Source organism: Gavia stellata, chromosome 8 (genome assembly GCF_030936135.1).
Source record: "Gavia stellata isolate bGavSte3 chromosome 8, bGavSte3.hap2, whole genome shotgun sequence".
In the NCBI taxonomy this organism is placed as follows: domain Eukaryota; kingdom Metazoa; phylum Chordata; class Aves; order Gaviiformes; family Gaviidae; genus Gavia; species Gavia stellata.
The window spans coordinates 18,625,211-18,638,665 of record NC_082601.1 but is presented as its reverse complement, the minus strand read 5'-3'; the positions used below and the strand labels follow the sequence as shown (position 1 = coordinate 18,638,665).

At 59.7% G+C, this 13,455-nt stretch overlaps 2 protein-coding genes across 2 annotated transcripts; both read left to right on the top strand.

Moving 5' to 3' along the window:
- The first annotated feature begins 9 nt into the window (after positions 1 to 9).
- Positions 10 to 6,262, top strand: CNPPD1 (cyclin Pas1/PHO80 domain containing 1). The gene is made up of 8 exons (XM_059820481.1): positions 10 to 142; positions 405 to 507; positions 3,122 to 3,203; positions 3,797 to 3,917; positions 4,012 to 4,140; positions 4,318 to 4,379; positions 4,611 to 4,728; positions 5,251 to 6,262. The coding sequence occupies exons 1-8, from the start codon at positions 74 to 76 to the stop codon at positions 5,869 to 5,871; spliced, it is 1,305 nt and encodes a 434-aa protein (XP_059676464.1). The 5' UTR covers positions 10 to 73; the 3' UTR covers positions 5,872 to 6,262.
- A 1,582-nt stretch (positions 6,263 to 7,844) lies between these two features.
- SLC23A3 (solute carrier family 23 member 3) lies at positions 7,845 to 12,435 on the top strand. Its single transcript, XM_059820530.1, has 12 exons — positions 7,845 to 7,964; positions 8,245 to 8,405; positions 8,951 to 9,045; positions 9,384 to 9,457; positions 9,778 to 9,959; positions 10,109 to 10,232; positions 10,579 to 10,726; positions 10,807 to 11,060; positions 11,254 to 11,359; positions 11,435 to 11,602; positions 11,805 to 11,900; positions 12,089 to 12,435. The coding sequence occupies exons 1-12, from the start codon at positions 7,857 to 7,859 to the stop codon at positions 12,433 to 12,435; spliced, it is 1,863 nt and encodes a 620-aa protein (XP_059676513.1). The 5' UTR covers positions 7,845 to 7,856.
- Positions 12,436 to 13,455: the final 1,020 nt, after the last annotated feature.

The following is a 13,455-nucleotide window of genomic DNA, read 5'->3' as shown; positions in this document are numbered from 1 at the left end:
TGGGACCCGGCTTAGGAGCCGGCCCGGCACCCCCGGAGGGGACCCAGCAGCCCCTGCCCTGGGGGCGGGCGGCATGGAGCTGGACGGGCTGCTGATGGACGAGGAGGGCGCCTTCTCCCTCAGCGGTTTCCAGGAGTTCACGGTGAGTGTCCACCCGGGGCACCCCTGGTGGTGCCCGGTGTCCCCGGCCCAACCTGTCCCCAGCCTCGCACCTCCTCAGGCTTCTGGGGCGTTCTCTCCTTAAACCCTGGCCCCGAAGACCCCCATGTGACCGCAACCCGGGCCCCTGGCTGAGCTCGTGGGGGCCCTGCCGCCCCCGTCGTACCCCTGAGATGGATTGAGGTGGAGAGCCCAGTATGGGGAGTGCTCAGGGCTTTTCTCACATTCCCTCTGTCTGCCTGCAGTTCCTGCCGAGGCACCAGCAGCTGAGCGAGAGGGTGCGGAAGCGACTCTATTATGGCTGGGACAAAGAGTGCAGCCTGGATAATCTCTCCAGCCCTGTGGCAGGTGCGTTGCTGAGTGTCCCCAGATGGGAATGCTGAGTCAAGGGGGTTGGAAGTAGCCCAGGGGCTGAGACCAACAAGTCACCCGCTCCCTCCTCAGTGCCAAATCCCACCCCTGCCCAGCCTTCCTCGCTGCGTGCAGCACAGCGGGCAGGGTGCCAGAGCCTCATGGCTCCTGCTCTCTGTTTTATTGCCCTTTTGGTCCTACTGCTGCATTTTTAGTACCTTGCTGGTTGGTAAAGTTCCTTTAGGTTGCTTGTGAATTCCTTGGCAGTGAAGGCTGTGTCCCTGTCCCTGATGAGAGGTGTCTTGGACAACTTCTTGTTCTCTGCAAGGTAGTAGGGAGTTTGTTTAACTTCTAGTTGTGAGCACCAAGGGGACAAGTTCCTGCTGTGTGTTTGTCTGGATCACATTCTGTTTTTCCTGTTGATTCGGCAGTGTTTTGGGGGAACAGAAGGCTGCAGCTGGGTTGAGGCTGAGGAGCTGGTGCTGGTGACCGCAGAGAGGAGCCGTCAAGGGCAAGCAGTGGTTTGCTGGAGGGCCTTCATAGTGGGGTCACATTAGTGGTTCCATTAGCTGCACGTTCACACAGCTTGCAGGGGACATTGAGCGGATGGGGAGGCGTGCTTGCATTCAAAACTTTTGTGATAGTTTTGGGGAAATGGACTGAAGTCGCCAAGAGGCTGCCTGTGATGTACCTCAGCAAGGAGGGGGATGCTGGGCACGTGGTGATGGAGCGGCGCCAGGCAGGGCAGCCAGCTGCCTGGGTGTTGCTGGGAGTCACGAGTTCTGACACGGGTGGTGCGAGGGAGGCACATGGCTTGTCTTTGGGGCTGATGTCACACCCGGGTGCGAGAGGGGACTGTTCCACAAGACGCTACCAGTGTTGAAAATTCAAAGGGCACATTCATGGAAGAAGACTCTGTTGAGGGCTATTAACTATAAAGACTGCCTCACACCCAGGAAATGCCTCAGCTCCAGCAGGTGGGGGCAGGAGCGACAGACCGAGAATATCACTGCGAACTTATCTGCTCTTACAGCCTTCCTTTGCTAGCTGCTATCAGCCACTGTCAAAAAATGGGACCTGGGGCTATCACGTCTGTCCTGGTATAGCTGTGCTGTTGCTACATGGCGAGTTTATGGCACTGCTTTTCAGATGAGATAGAGGCAATTGTGGGGAGAGTCCAGAGTAGCAGGAGGAGCTGGAAAAGGTCTTTGGTGTTGGGAGGCAGTTGCAGGAGGCAGTGAGGGGCTGGCTGAGAAGAAGGAGGTTGAAAAGTGAATTTGTTCCTTCTGGAAAGGAAGAACCATAACTACCCTCAGCATGCCGTGGCTGTAACATGGGGACAGCGATCAGCTGCTCTCTGGGTCCTCTAGGGCAGGACGCGTCATGGGTTGGATTTGTGGGCTGAAGGATTAGGTTTGGTGTTGGGACAAGGCCTGGGGGGGATCTCATATACTTTCCATCCATCAGTCTGTGTCCCTGCTTAGCACAAGGGTGGCCAAGCAGGGCAGAGAGAGCAGCAGCAGTGCAAGAAGCTGGGAGCTGCTGATGGGGTGGCTGGAGCTGTGTCTGCCTGCCTGCCTGTGGATCCTAGCAATGGTGTGGCTTGAATGACCTGGGGAGGTTCCTTAGAGCAATGTGTTTTCGAGCTAGGTGGCTGCTGTCAGGCAAATAATTCCTGTGGGACTGCAGCCATTCTCTTAGTTGCTGGAGAGCCCTGGAAAGGAGGGATATGGAGGGAAGAGGTTGTGTGGTGGTGCTTCCTCTGGAAGCTGGAAATGCGAGGCTACTGGGATGAGCTCTGCTCTTGATGCTGTCAGCCAAGGGCTCAGCAGCAAAATGGAGCTAGAGTTGCATGTCAAACACTTCTTGCCAAGCAGCAGACTGTAGTGCTGTTTGGGATGCGCCCAGCTGGTCCTATCACATTGAGAAGTGAGATGGGAGCTGCTGAAGCCATCTGCCAGCATCCGTCAGTCTCTGGCCTTTTCAGTGCTTGAATGCTGAAGCATGTCTGCACGTGGCAGGGAAATGGGCTGAGATGAGGAGCTGCAGTATAACTGTATTGCTGCTTCCACGCCTTGTTAGTGCTTTCAGGCTCTTGTTCACATGAGTATGTTGTCCATCATCATCTTAGGGGCATTAGGGCTGTGGTGGGGAGGAAGCTGGGTCAGTGCTGACCAGCTCTGGAGGAGGAGGAGGATGCTGGTTGGAGGGGAGCAAAGTACTGGGAAGACCTGATGTGGACATAAGGTGCTAGAAAGCCTCTGAAAGGGCTGCCTGAGGTCTTGCGGAGTGAGGGGAGGGTGTTAGCCTCTCTGTGCTGCTGACTGCTGGTAACGCCCCGTGACGCAAACACGCTAATCTGGATCTGGCACTCCTGCTGGGCCTTGGACACTCACATCCTCTTCCTGCTTTGGTCTGGCTGTCCTGCCTATTTGTTTGTTCCTCCCGCATCTCTGACTTCTGATAAGGCCTGTCCTACCTTCATAGTTTAATTTAAATTTGAGGGGCTGTGCAAGCACCAAGACTCAATGGGCTTGTGGGGGAAAAAGGGAAGGGTGGGGGTGGGCTGTGCCATATGGGGCTAACCCCTTTTGCTGCTTTTCTGTCCTAGATATTGCTGTGGAGTTGCTGCAGAAAGTGGCTCCCAGCCCTATTCGCAGACTCCAGAAGAAATACGTGTCTCATGTATCTCGGTAAGAAGCAAAACCTGTCCCTTCATGTCCCGTGTCAGAACAAGGAGCTCTGGTCTCACCTATGACTCACTGCTGTCCTCTGGGCCAGCACTGGCTTTGTGCTTAGGCCTGATTACTGTCAAAGAGGAACTGGGGCTGAGTGACAACGCCAGCAGGCACAGTGGCTTCCTGACACAGCCAGACCCGCTTCAGGTTGGCTCTGCTCTCTGGGTTGCAGGTGTGCTCTTGTTACTGAGAATCTGTACTAGCTGGGTCTGCAGCTCACTGAGCAGCCAGGTCTGAATCCTGCCTCTGCTCTCAGCAGCTAAGCCCTTGCAGTGCGCCTGGCTGCAGGCAGGGCTGCCCAGTTTGGAGCTGCGCTCGGGAGCAGGAGCCTGGGCTTTCTGTTCTGCATCCTGCATCCCCTGCCCTTTCTCTTGCTGCAGCTCAGGACAGCTGGCGCAGAGCTGGCAAGGCTGGGACCTATTTAACTGCCTATTTACTAAACCTCCCCACTACCTACGTGGGGAGGGAGCAGCCAAATTGTGATGTGGTGACTGAGATGTTTATAGCACGCAAATAACCTTCGGGTTGGCTCTTGCCTTGTCCCACAGAGAAGCTTGCATCTCGCCCTGCTCCATGATGCTGGCACTGGTTTACATTGAGAGACTTCGGCACCGGAACCCCGAATACCTCCAGCAGATCTCATCTTCAGACCTGTTCCTGATCTCCATGGTGAGCGGTGTGGGCTGGGGGGCGTCACTGTGTTGGAGGGAGGCCTGGAGGAGTGTGGGGGGGACTGAGATCTTGTTCTTTGTGCTGCTTTTAGATGGTTGCTAGTAAGTACCTGTATGATGAGGGTGAGGAAGAGGAGGTGTTCAACGATGAGTGGGGAGCAGCAGGAAAGGTGGATGTCCAGACCATGAACACACTGGAGATGAACTTCCTGAGTGCCATTGTAAGTGGGGCTGTCACTGCTGCCAACTATTTCACAGAGAGGGGGAAAGGAGGTGTTAAGGGGAGTCTGGATTTCTGCTTTTCCCTGACGTACACCCATGAAGGAGTGGAGAAGGATGTGCCTGGGTGCTGGATGGCCTGCCCTGACTGTGCTGACCTTTCACTGCTGTCCCCACAGGACTGGAGTCTCTACACAGACCCCCGGGAGCTGTTTGAAGTGCTGAGCTGGCTGGAAGGACGGTACGTGTGTGGGGTGGGGGTGAGCCTTTCGTCCACCCTGCATCCCTGGCTCTGCCCCTGCTCAGAGCTAGCCCTGCTGTAGTGAAATAAGAGGTTGGGGTACCCATGAGCCTTCGCTCTGCAACTCCCTTCCGTAGATGTTGAGCAGGGTCTTCCCCAAGCCTGCCTGGGCTGAAGCTCTTTTGATGGAGAAGGTCCATGCCACGTCCACTGTTCCCTTTTTTCCTGCAGTGTGGCAGAAAAGCAGGGCATGTGGCGTGGCTGGTTCACCTACACAGATTTGTGTGTCCTCATGGAGCAGTCTGTGTGGCAGCATGTGCTGGGCCAGTTCTACCAGCAAGTGGTGAAGGTAAGGGCATGGGGTAGCAGCTGTTTGCAAGAACATGGGGCCCAGCAGGCCATGGGTTTGGAGTAGGACCCTCTTTTCCACTGGGAGCAGCAGCTTGGTTTATTCCCTGTTGAAAAGGGAAGCTATCAGAAGCTAGAAGATGCTGATTTGTAGCTGTGCTGCCTGCAGCACTGCAGCCTAGTGCTGGGTTAGTCTGTGCCCTGTGCTGGACTGCAGCCCCACAAGTCATGGTGCAAGATCATGGTGGTGGCATGGAGGGAACTGGCTGCTGGCTGGGGATTTAAACAGGGACTGTTAGGTTTTAGCTGGGGCACTTTGGTTTGTGGTATTGAGGCCCTGCTTTGAACAGGCTGTGTGCCACCTGCTGTTAGCAGTGTGGCTGCCTGCTCCCCTGCGTACAGCCCCGGTGCTGGGCATGCCATTTGCCGTCACGGCTGCTGGGTTGATGTGCGGCCATGCTGGGTCACGGCTGGCTGTGGGGGGCTGCTGGGGGCTCAGGGCTAACCATCGGCTTCTCTGCAGCTGGCCTGCCTCCTGGGTGTGGTGTACCTGACTGGCTTCGCTGCTGTCTTCGCCTCCGTCACTGTGGTACACCGGTCCATGTGCATGAGGAGCCTCAGCCCTGCAGCCCCCCGGCCTGCGCTGTTCCCCGAGGAGGGTAGCTGCCAGCTGGATGCCCAGCCAGCCCCAGCCCCTGACCAGCCCCAGCCCGAGCTGCCTGACGTCTCTCCAGCCAGCTGTACCCGTTGCCTAGGGGAGAACGAGACAACCGAGGAGCTGAGTCGCGGGGGTGTCACAGCGAGTGCGCTCTACCTGTGGGGCAGCATGATGACGGCTTTGTCTTACCTGAAGGTCCCTGATCTAGCCCAACACAGGACCCCCCCACAAGGCCCCTTCCGGAGAGTACCCACCACCTGTGAGAGGTCTAACCGTACTGCCCCTGGCCAGCCTGGCCCCTTCGGACTCGGTGTGCTCCCAGTTCCTCCGGCACTCCACTGCCATGCCTGCTCAGCTGGTGTGGGCCCCACATGGGATGCAGCCCCCAACCGCAAGGACTGGCTGGACCCCCTGGGGCTGAGGCAGTGCTCCTTGCACACTGCCATGGATCTCAGCAGAATCAAGAGCTTCATTTTTCCCAGCTAGGAGCGTGGGGTAGCAGCCCCTTTCCCCTTCCCTCCTAGTGTGGCACAACTCACTTCCTTGCACTTCTGGGACCCCTGATCCCTGGGGCTGCGCGGGGCTGGAGGCCCCTGCGTTATTTCCAAACCAGCATTTGTGTCCCCCCACCCAGGACAGGGGTGACCTTCACTTTGGGGGCTGCTGGGACAGGTTGGGGCAGAGTTGGCTTGCTGTTGGGGTGCTGCGGTGGGAGCTTACTAGCTGGAGGGTAGAAGTGGTGTGTCCTTGGACTGGGGTGCTAGGGCAAGGGCCTATTGTACCTCTTCCTACATCGAGTGGTGGCCTTTGGTAGTGCTGCGTAGGTGTGGTGTGTGGGATGTAGGATGCTGGGCTGTGTGTGCAGGGCGGAGGGGCTGGGGTAGTGAACCCGGTGGGGGGGTGGGGTGCTCCAGGAGGAGGTAGGGTTCCTGGGCAAGGGGAGAGGAGGTAGGAGGGGAGAGCAAGCAGCCCAAGCTGGCTGGCCATAGCAGCATTTCCACTTAGGGGCTGCCAGGCCACTTCTCAGGAGGTGCAAGGGTCATGCCAAGAAGAGATCCCAATGTGACTGTGCCCCAGGGAAAAGTTGTGCCCTGCTGGGCTTGGAGGTGGTGAGGTTTGGTTAAGGCTGAGCTTCCTTATCCTGTGTGTTTTGGGTGCTTTAAAACTGGGGTGCTCTGTGACCCCATCCCAAACCCCAGCTCTCTGTGGCTGTCAGCGAACAGTGCCTGACTGCTCCTTGGGGCGGGGAGAAGGCACCTTGTCTTGCTGACCAGCCCAGCTCATCATGCCCTTTCTTTCTACTGTGGATTTTACACCTGTTTTTCACTCTTTTGTAGATGCAAATCTCTTCCAATAAAAGTAGTTCTTGCTGTGCATCTGCCTTGTCCTGCTGAGCTGCTCCATGCTGGCAGCATGGCTACCCCACTGCAGAGCCCCATCGATGCAGCTGTGCTTGCTCTCTGGGCCAGGGCAGATCCTAGGTGCTGGCAAGTGAGCCCAGGAGCAGTGAGGCCTGTCCTGCAGGGCTCAAGGGGAGGGACCAGGCTCTTTGGTGACAGGGGACAGGAGAGACGTTGGGTCTGGTGCCTGAGGAAGGCAGGGGCAGTGGGAGAGAGGAGGTTCCCCATCCTTGGGAATGCAGGGAATGCATGGTCTCCACTGCTCTTTGCTCTCCAAAGTCTGTCCAGTTAATGAGTGAGCCCTGAGCACCAAGGGCTTGGCAGGGTCGCCGTCGTGGTCGCTGGCACAGCCACCTCTGCCCTGTGACAAAAATATGAGCATCCCCTGCCTGTGCCATCCCCGCCTTCTGAGCCAAGCGGGCAGTTCTTGTTCCCGGCAGCCTTGTCCAATGGCAGGATTCAGTGCCCTCCCCCTAAGAGCATGGGGGATGTGGTAGAACCCCATCAGAGACCCTCCTGGTGTGGGCATAGTGCCCACAGAAGGGAATGGCAGGACCTGGTGGGGGGTCGGGGGCGCGGTATGGCTTTTAATGGGCTCTTCTGGGCCTGATGGTGAGGAAGGGCTGGAGCAGGAGGGCAGAGGGATGCTGTGCTGGAGAGAAACAAGCATGGGCAGGGCACGCTGGAGCTGGAGGATGCTGCTTGTGGGGATGCTCCAAGCACATGAAGAAAGAGGCGTCTGTGCTGTGGCCCACCCAGTCCCTGCCCTGTGTACCACTGGGGGCAGAGATGGGACCTGGGCTGTGGGCAGTTGGCACTGTAACAGTGTGTGGTGTCCTGGCCATGGGTAGCTGTCACCTGGCCCTTGTGGTGACAACCCAGAGTGACACTTGCATTCCTGGCCGCAAGGGCAGGTTACTCACCAACTCAAGTTAATGGCTAACCCTGGGGCAGCTCCTGCAGAAGGTGGAAGTTCAGCTGTCTGTGGGCTGTGAGGAGCCCTTTGGGGGAGTGGGAGCCTGCCCACCCTCTCTGCACTGTGAACTGGGACCAGTGTGGGGAGGCAGCAGCATGAATGGGGGCCACTGCGGAGCGCCTGATGCTGGGAGCCCCGTGCTCACATCCTGTTCTCCACAGAAGATGTGCTCCTGGATGCTGAGCTGTTGCTTAGCCCTTCAGGTAAGGGGGACCATGGTGAGCAGGCGGAGAGATGGTGTGATGGGGAGAGGGCTGGGGTCCTCACAGGTGTCAGGGCAGGGGCTGCATCCCGCGAGGCAAAGGGTGCTTGAGGCTCTGGCCAGGGTGTGCTGCGAGGGGAGTGGGCAGGATGGCTGGGCAGTGGTGGGCACTGCCGGGGGTGTGTCAGTGAGCATGCATCTACCCAGGGGTGCTGGGCACAGGGGGCTGCAGCTCCAGATGCCACAGGGAGTCGTGACCATCAACCCTCTTCCCCATACAGCACTTGGCTGTGCAGGTCTCCTTGCTCTGCATCTTCCACCTCCTCCTCCTGCCCACCCTGCCTGAGGAGCCGTCCCACGCCCAGGCCACCAGCGAACTGCTGGCACGCAGCCTCTTTGCCTGCGGCATCTCCACAGTGCTGCAGACGACCCTGGGGAGCCGGTGAGCAAGGGGGGTGACCAGGACGCAGCCATCACCAGAAGGAGGGTGACACCACAGGAGGGCATGTTTCTGCCCCCTCCTAGGCTGGGGGAGGACAGGCTTTGCTGGAGGTGGGAAGGGCACAAGGACTGGGTTTTCTGCAGCAACGCCTTGCCTGGTATCTCTGTACAGCTGTCCCCTCCCTGCCATCACTGCATCCTCCTCTCTCACATGTCCCTCCAGCAAAACTGCTGTGCTTTCCCCTAGCTCCTCGCTGCCTTGCTCCAGCATCACACGCAACTCCTCCAGACTGTCTGGTGCCTGTGTTGCCCACGCCCCACGCAGGGGCTGGGCATGTGCTTTGGCAAAGCCCCTGACCTCCACGCATGTCCCATGTGCTGCTGCTTGGGATTTGCTAGGGCACATTTGGGATGTGGGGTGCGTTCCTGCCACTTTGGGGTTCCTACCTCTTCCGCTTCCCATCTCTCACTCCTGCAGCCAGGGCTTTGGGAGCAGCCCTGTCCCCTCTTTCCTTTCTAACATGCCCTTGCTGTCCCCTTCCGCAGGCTGCCGCTGGTTCAAATCCCATCCTTCGAGTACCTGGTCCCTGCCATGGTGCTGAGTTCCCACCTGTCCCTCAGTGCCAGCGTGGACAGGAACGGTGAGCACAGCCCTGGAGCCTGCGTCCCGTGGGGCCCGGGCCGTGCTGGTGCCAGGGGAATGGCGGTGATGAGGTGCCTGGTGCGCTGGGTAGGGATGAGGGGTAGCAAGGGGTCGGCCTGCTGGCTCCGCTGGTGAGGGTGCACCCTACTCAAAGCATCTGGGACCCCACCACAAGATTGTAATTTGTCTGGGGCCTCCTCCCCCGGGTCAGGGCTTATGGGGATGCTGGTATGCTGGCCCTCCTCCAGCCAGCAGTGCCTGCACTGCATGTTCTTGGACCCAGCTCCAGGATCCCAGCATCCATGTGCATCACATCCCTCCGAAATTCCCTTCCAGGCACAGCCATGGCCAGCACGTGCCCTGCACCACACTGTGCCGTTGCAGGGAGCCGGGCTGCCTCACTGCAAGAGGTGGGTGCTCCTGCACTGGGCTGGGGGTCCCCATCCTCCTGCTCTACCTGCATCCCAGTCACTACCTGCACCCCCCAGCCCCTTTCCCTGCCTTCCTGGGGATTGCCATGAATAGGGGGGAGACAAGGGGATGTGCAAAGGCAATGGGGGTCGTGGTGCACATCGGTGCCTATGTTCCCCTGGCCTCGGGATGAGCGGAGCAGCGTTGGAGCACAGGGAATGAGTGATACTATTGGGGCAGGTGGGAGTGTGGCCAAGGGGGGATGTTGGGCGGCTCTCTGTGTACCCTGCCCCATGGGTCTCATCCTTTCCTCCTGCAGGTCTCTGGAGCTGTGCTGGTCTCTGGGCTGGTTCAGCTGGCGCTGGGAGTGTCTGGCGTGTGTGGGTGGGCAGCCCGGCACTGCGGGCCCATGGTCCTGGCCCCCAGCCTCTCCATCATTGGGCTGTCTGCATACAAGGAGGCTGCTTTCTTCTGCTCCACTAACTGGGGGGTAGCGCTGCTGTACGTGAGCCCCAGGATCACGCCAGTGTGCAGCCCGAAGGGCTTCCCTTTGCCATGGGGACAGGAACTGTGCATCCCCATGGTGCACAGCACATATTTGGGACCCCATTGCCGTGATGCTGTGTGGTGACCTGTGCTCCCTCTCCTAGGCTCATGCTCCTTGCTGTCACCTTCTCCCAGCACCTGGGGTCCTGCCGCCTGCCCTTCTGTGCCTGGCCGCAGGCTCAGGGGGACTCTGCAGAGATGTCTGTCCCCACTCTGCGCATGTTCTCGGTACTGTGGCTTGTCTGCCCAGGCTTCTCTCCAAGCCTGGCTCTTTGGTGCAGGGTTAGGTGGGACCCAGTGGCCCTGGAGCAGAGCTGGGTGCTGGGAACAGAGGCAGGGGGAAGTCACAGTGCAGGTCCTGGGGTGTGGGTGCTGCTGCGGGAGCTCAGGGGACCTGTGCTCAAGGGTGTTGGAGCAGCAGAGCCTGGGATGCTCCCTGTGGGGTTAAAGGGAGATGTGGCATAGCTCCTTGGGAGAGGCGACAGGACAAGGGCCTATTGTTTGGGGTACAGCAAGCAGGGTGCTGACTGGGGCGGGGGAATTCCCCGCTGAGGTTCACCTTGCTGCCTTGCAGGTACTATTCCCATTTGCTGGTGTCTGCATTGTCTGTGCCATCCTCAGCCATCTCCACATCCCCTGGGAATCGCTGGACCTGGCCGTGGCGCAGCTGTCCTGGGCCAACAACACTTTCCATGCCCCTTGGCTCCACATCCCCTACGCAGGTGGGGGGCTGCAGTGCTGGATATGGCCATCCACCTTCGTCCAGGGCCTCTATCACCCGTCCCTTCTCCCTCCGCTGCAGGCGAGTGGGGATGGCCGCTGCTCACCCCCCGGGCGCTGGCAGTGGGCATCGCCATGGCCATCGGTTGCAGCATGAACTCGGTGGGCTGCTACGTGCTGTGTGGGAGGCTGCTGCGAGCACCCCGGCTGCCCCCCCATGCCTGCAACCGGGGGCTCTGCATGGAAGGGCTGGGCAGCCTCCTGGCAGGGCTGCTGGGCACCCCGGGGGGTACAGCCGCCAGCATTGGCAACGCCTGCACCACCGGCCTCACGCAGGTATGCCCAGGGTGGGGGAGGAAGGTCGGCAAGGGATGGGGAGGCAATGAAGCAGGAGGTGGGGGGGACCTGTAGCACCTAGACTGTCACTGAGCCAGCGCTGGGAAAGGCAGGTCTGTATGGTACTACATGGGGGGACAGAGTTGGGGGGTGATGCTCCCCATCCTCACTTTCCCATCCTCCTTTCTGCCAGACTGGTTCTCGCCCCTCGGTGCAAGTAAGTGCGCTGGTGTGCGTGGTGCTGGGCATGTCCCCGAGGTTGGCAGGGCTCCTCACCCGCATCCCGCTGGCAGTTCATGGTGGGTACCCTGCCTTTCCCCTGCACTGCGGTACCCGCAACCTGCCCAGCGATGCCTGACTCCTGCCCCTTGCAGGGGGGGTGCTCTGCGTCACCTATGCCGTGGCCGTGGGCACGGGGATCTCCTACTTCCAGTACGCGGACATCGACTCTGGGAGGAACATCTTCATCGTTGGCTTCGCCATGTTCATGGCACTGCTGGTGCCACGGTGGCTTGGCGCGGCTCCGGCTCACCTGGCCACAGGTAGTGGGGACGTTCCCTAGGCAAGGCAGAGCCTTGGGCCCCGTGGTTTGGTGACCACATATCTCCGATGTCCTGGGAGGCTGGGGTGGATCGTGGCAGCAGGCAGCTTCCTCTCCAACCCCTGGATATGCCACAGCAGCTCCTGCCCCTTCCCTGCTGCTGGGCTGGAACATCCTGGGTGATTCTGGCACTGTTCCTGCAGGCTGGGTGCCCCTGGACCTCCTCTTCCTCTCGCTGCTCATGGTGCCTGTCTTCTTAACTGGCTTCCTGTCGTTTTTCCTGGAGAACACGGTCTCAGGTGAGGGGATGCCACAGCTTGCCTGCGTGAGCCCGTGCTCTGAGGGCTGGATCTGGCCATGGGACCGTCCCTGAACCACCGGCTCTTCCTCCAGGCAGCCCTGCTGGGGGTCCTGGGCCTGCTGTGGTCTGGGAGGGTGCAGCTGGAGGAAGGGGCTCCCATCTCACTGCCCACCATCCTGGTTGCAGGAACCCTGGAGGAGCGAGGGCTGCTCTCCAACCTGGCACTGCGGAAAGCTGGGGCAAGCGATCGCCACCCCTGTGGAGAGAGGAGCGAAGCCAGCCAGGTGTATGGGCTCCCTGCCGGGCTGAGGAAGCTGCTGCCATCCTCCTGCAAAGCCTTCCCCTGCTGCTTTCTCTGCCCGTGGAGTGAGGAAGAGGAGAAGGAAGAGGAAGAGGACAGCTGTGCCCCTGAGGAGGGGACAGCTGCCCCAGGGGAAGGGACACACCTGCTCCCCAAACCTGTCTCGGGGGAGCAGCAGCTGGCCAGGAGGCTGAGTGAGATGGAGATGCCCACGTGGCACGCTGTGACCTGACTTTGTGGCCAGGGACACCTCATGGGGGACTGGGGCTGTGCCCCCAAGGCAGCTTGCAAGCTGTTTTCTCCTCGTTTCTGAAGCCCACATGGACTGGAGGGACCTGTACTTCCACACTCCCAGCGTGAACCTCATTTCTCTGCTTGGGAGTGAGCTATAAAAACCTTCAAACACTTTTGCCCTTTCCAGTCACAATTTGCTTGGGGGATGCCAGCCCACCCTCCCCTGCTGCCCTGCAGAGGGCATGGCCACCTCGTGCCACTGCAGATGGGGATGTGGGTGCCCCTAAAGCCCACCATCAACCTGTGAATATGGCTGTGGAAGGGGTCAGTGCTTTGGCCAGCCCCAAAGGGCTGTCACACCAGGCTCTGCTCACCCGCTGGCACTGTGCTTGGGTACGGCTGACTCTCCCCCTCCTCCCTGCCTTGTCCCAGCTGTGCCCATGGTCCCTTGATGCCCATGGCACCAGGTATATTCTAATGCCCTGGCTCTGGCACACCAGGATGCCCCAGGCTGGGGGTGCAGCTCAGCTCAGTTCCCCAAATCGGTGACACCCCCCCCTTTTCACCTGCAGCGGGTTGGTCCCAGGAGCACTCACCACTTAACTGTCCCCCAGGTATTGCTCTTGCTGCTAAACCATTCAGCAGTGGATTTCTCTGGGGAAGAAAACATTGCCTTTGACCCCTGTCATGAAGCTCAGTGTCTGGGTTGGCCTCCTGCTCCCGGCTGGTTACACCGCCTGCAGCAGAGTCTGCACCAGCCCTGCTTGCTGCTCCAGCATTTACAGCAGATCAGAGTCTGCAGGCAGGACCCTGCGCTCCTACTGCTGCCTCCGCTGTCTGAACCGCCCTCCGAAAGCCCAGCCCTGAGCTAGGAAAAGACTGGGGCTTTGCAGCCCTTGGGTGATGCCAGCTGGCCCCGGGTGCAAACTCGAAGGAAGGACAGACTTGGGCTGGGAGGACAATGGACCTGGTTCACGGGAGTGACGTGCTTGGGCTGGACCCCTCCACCTGGTCCCGA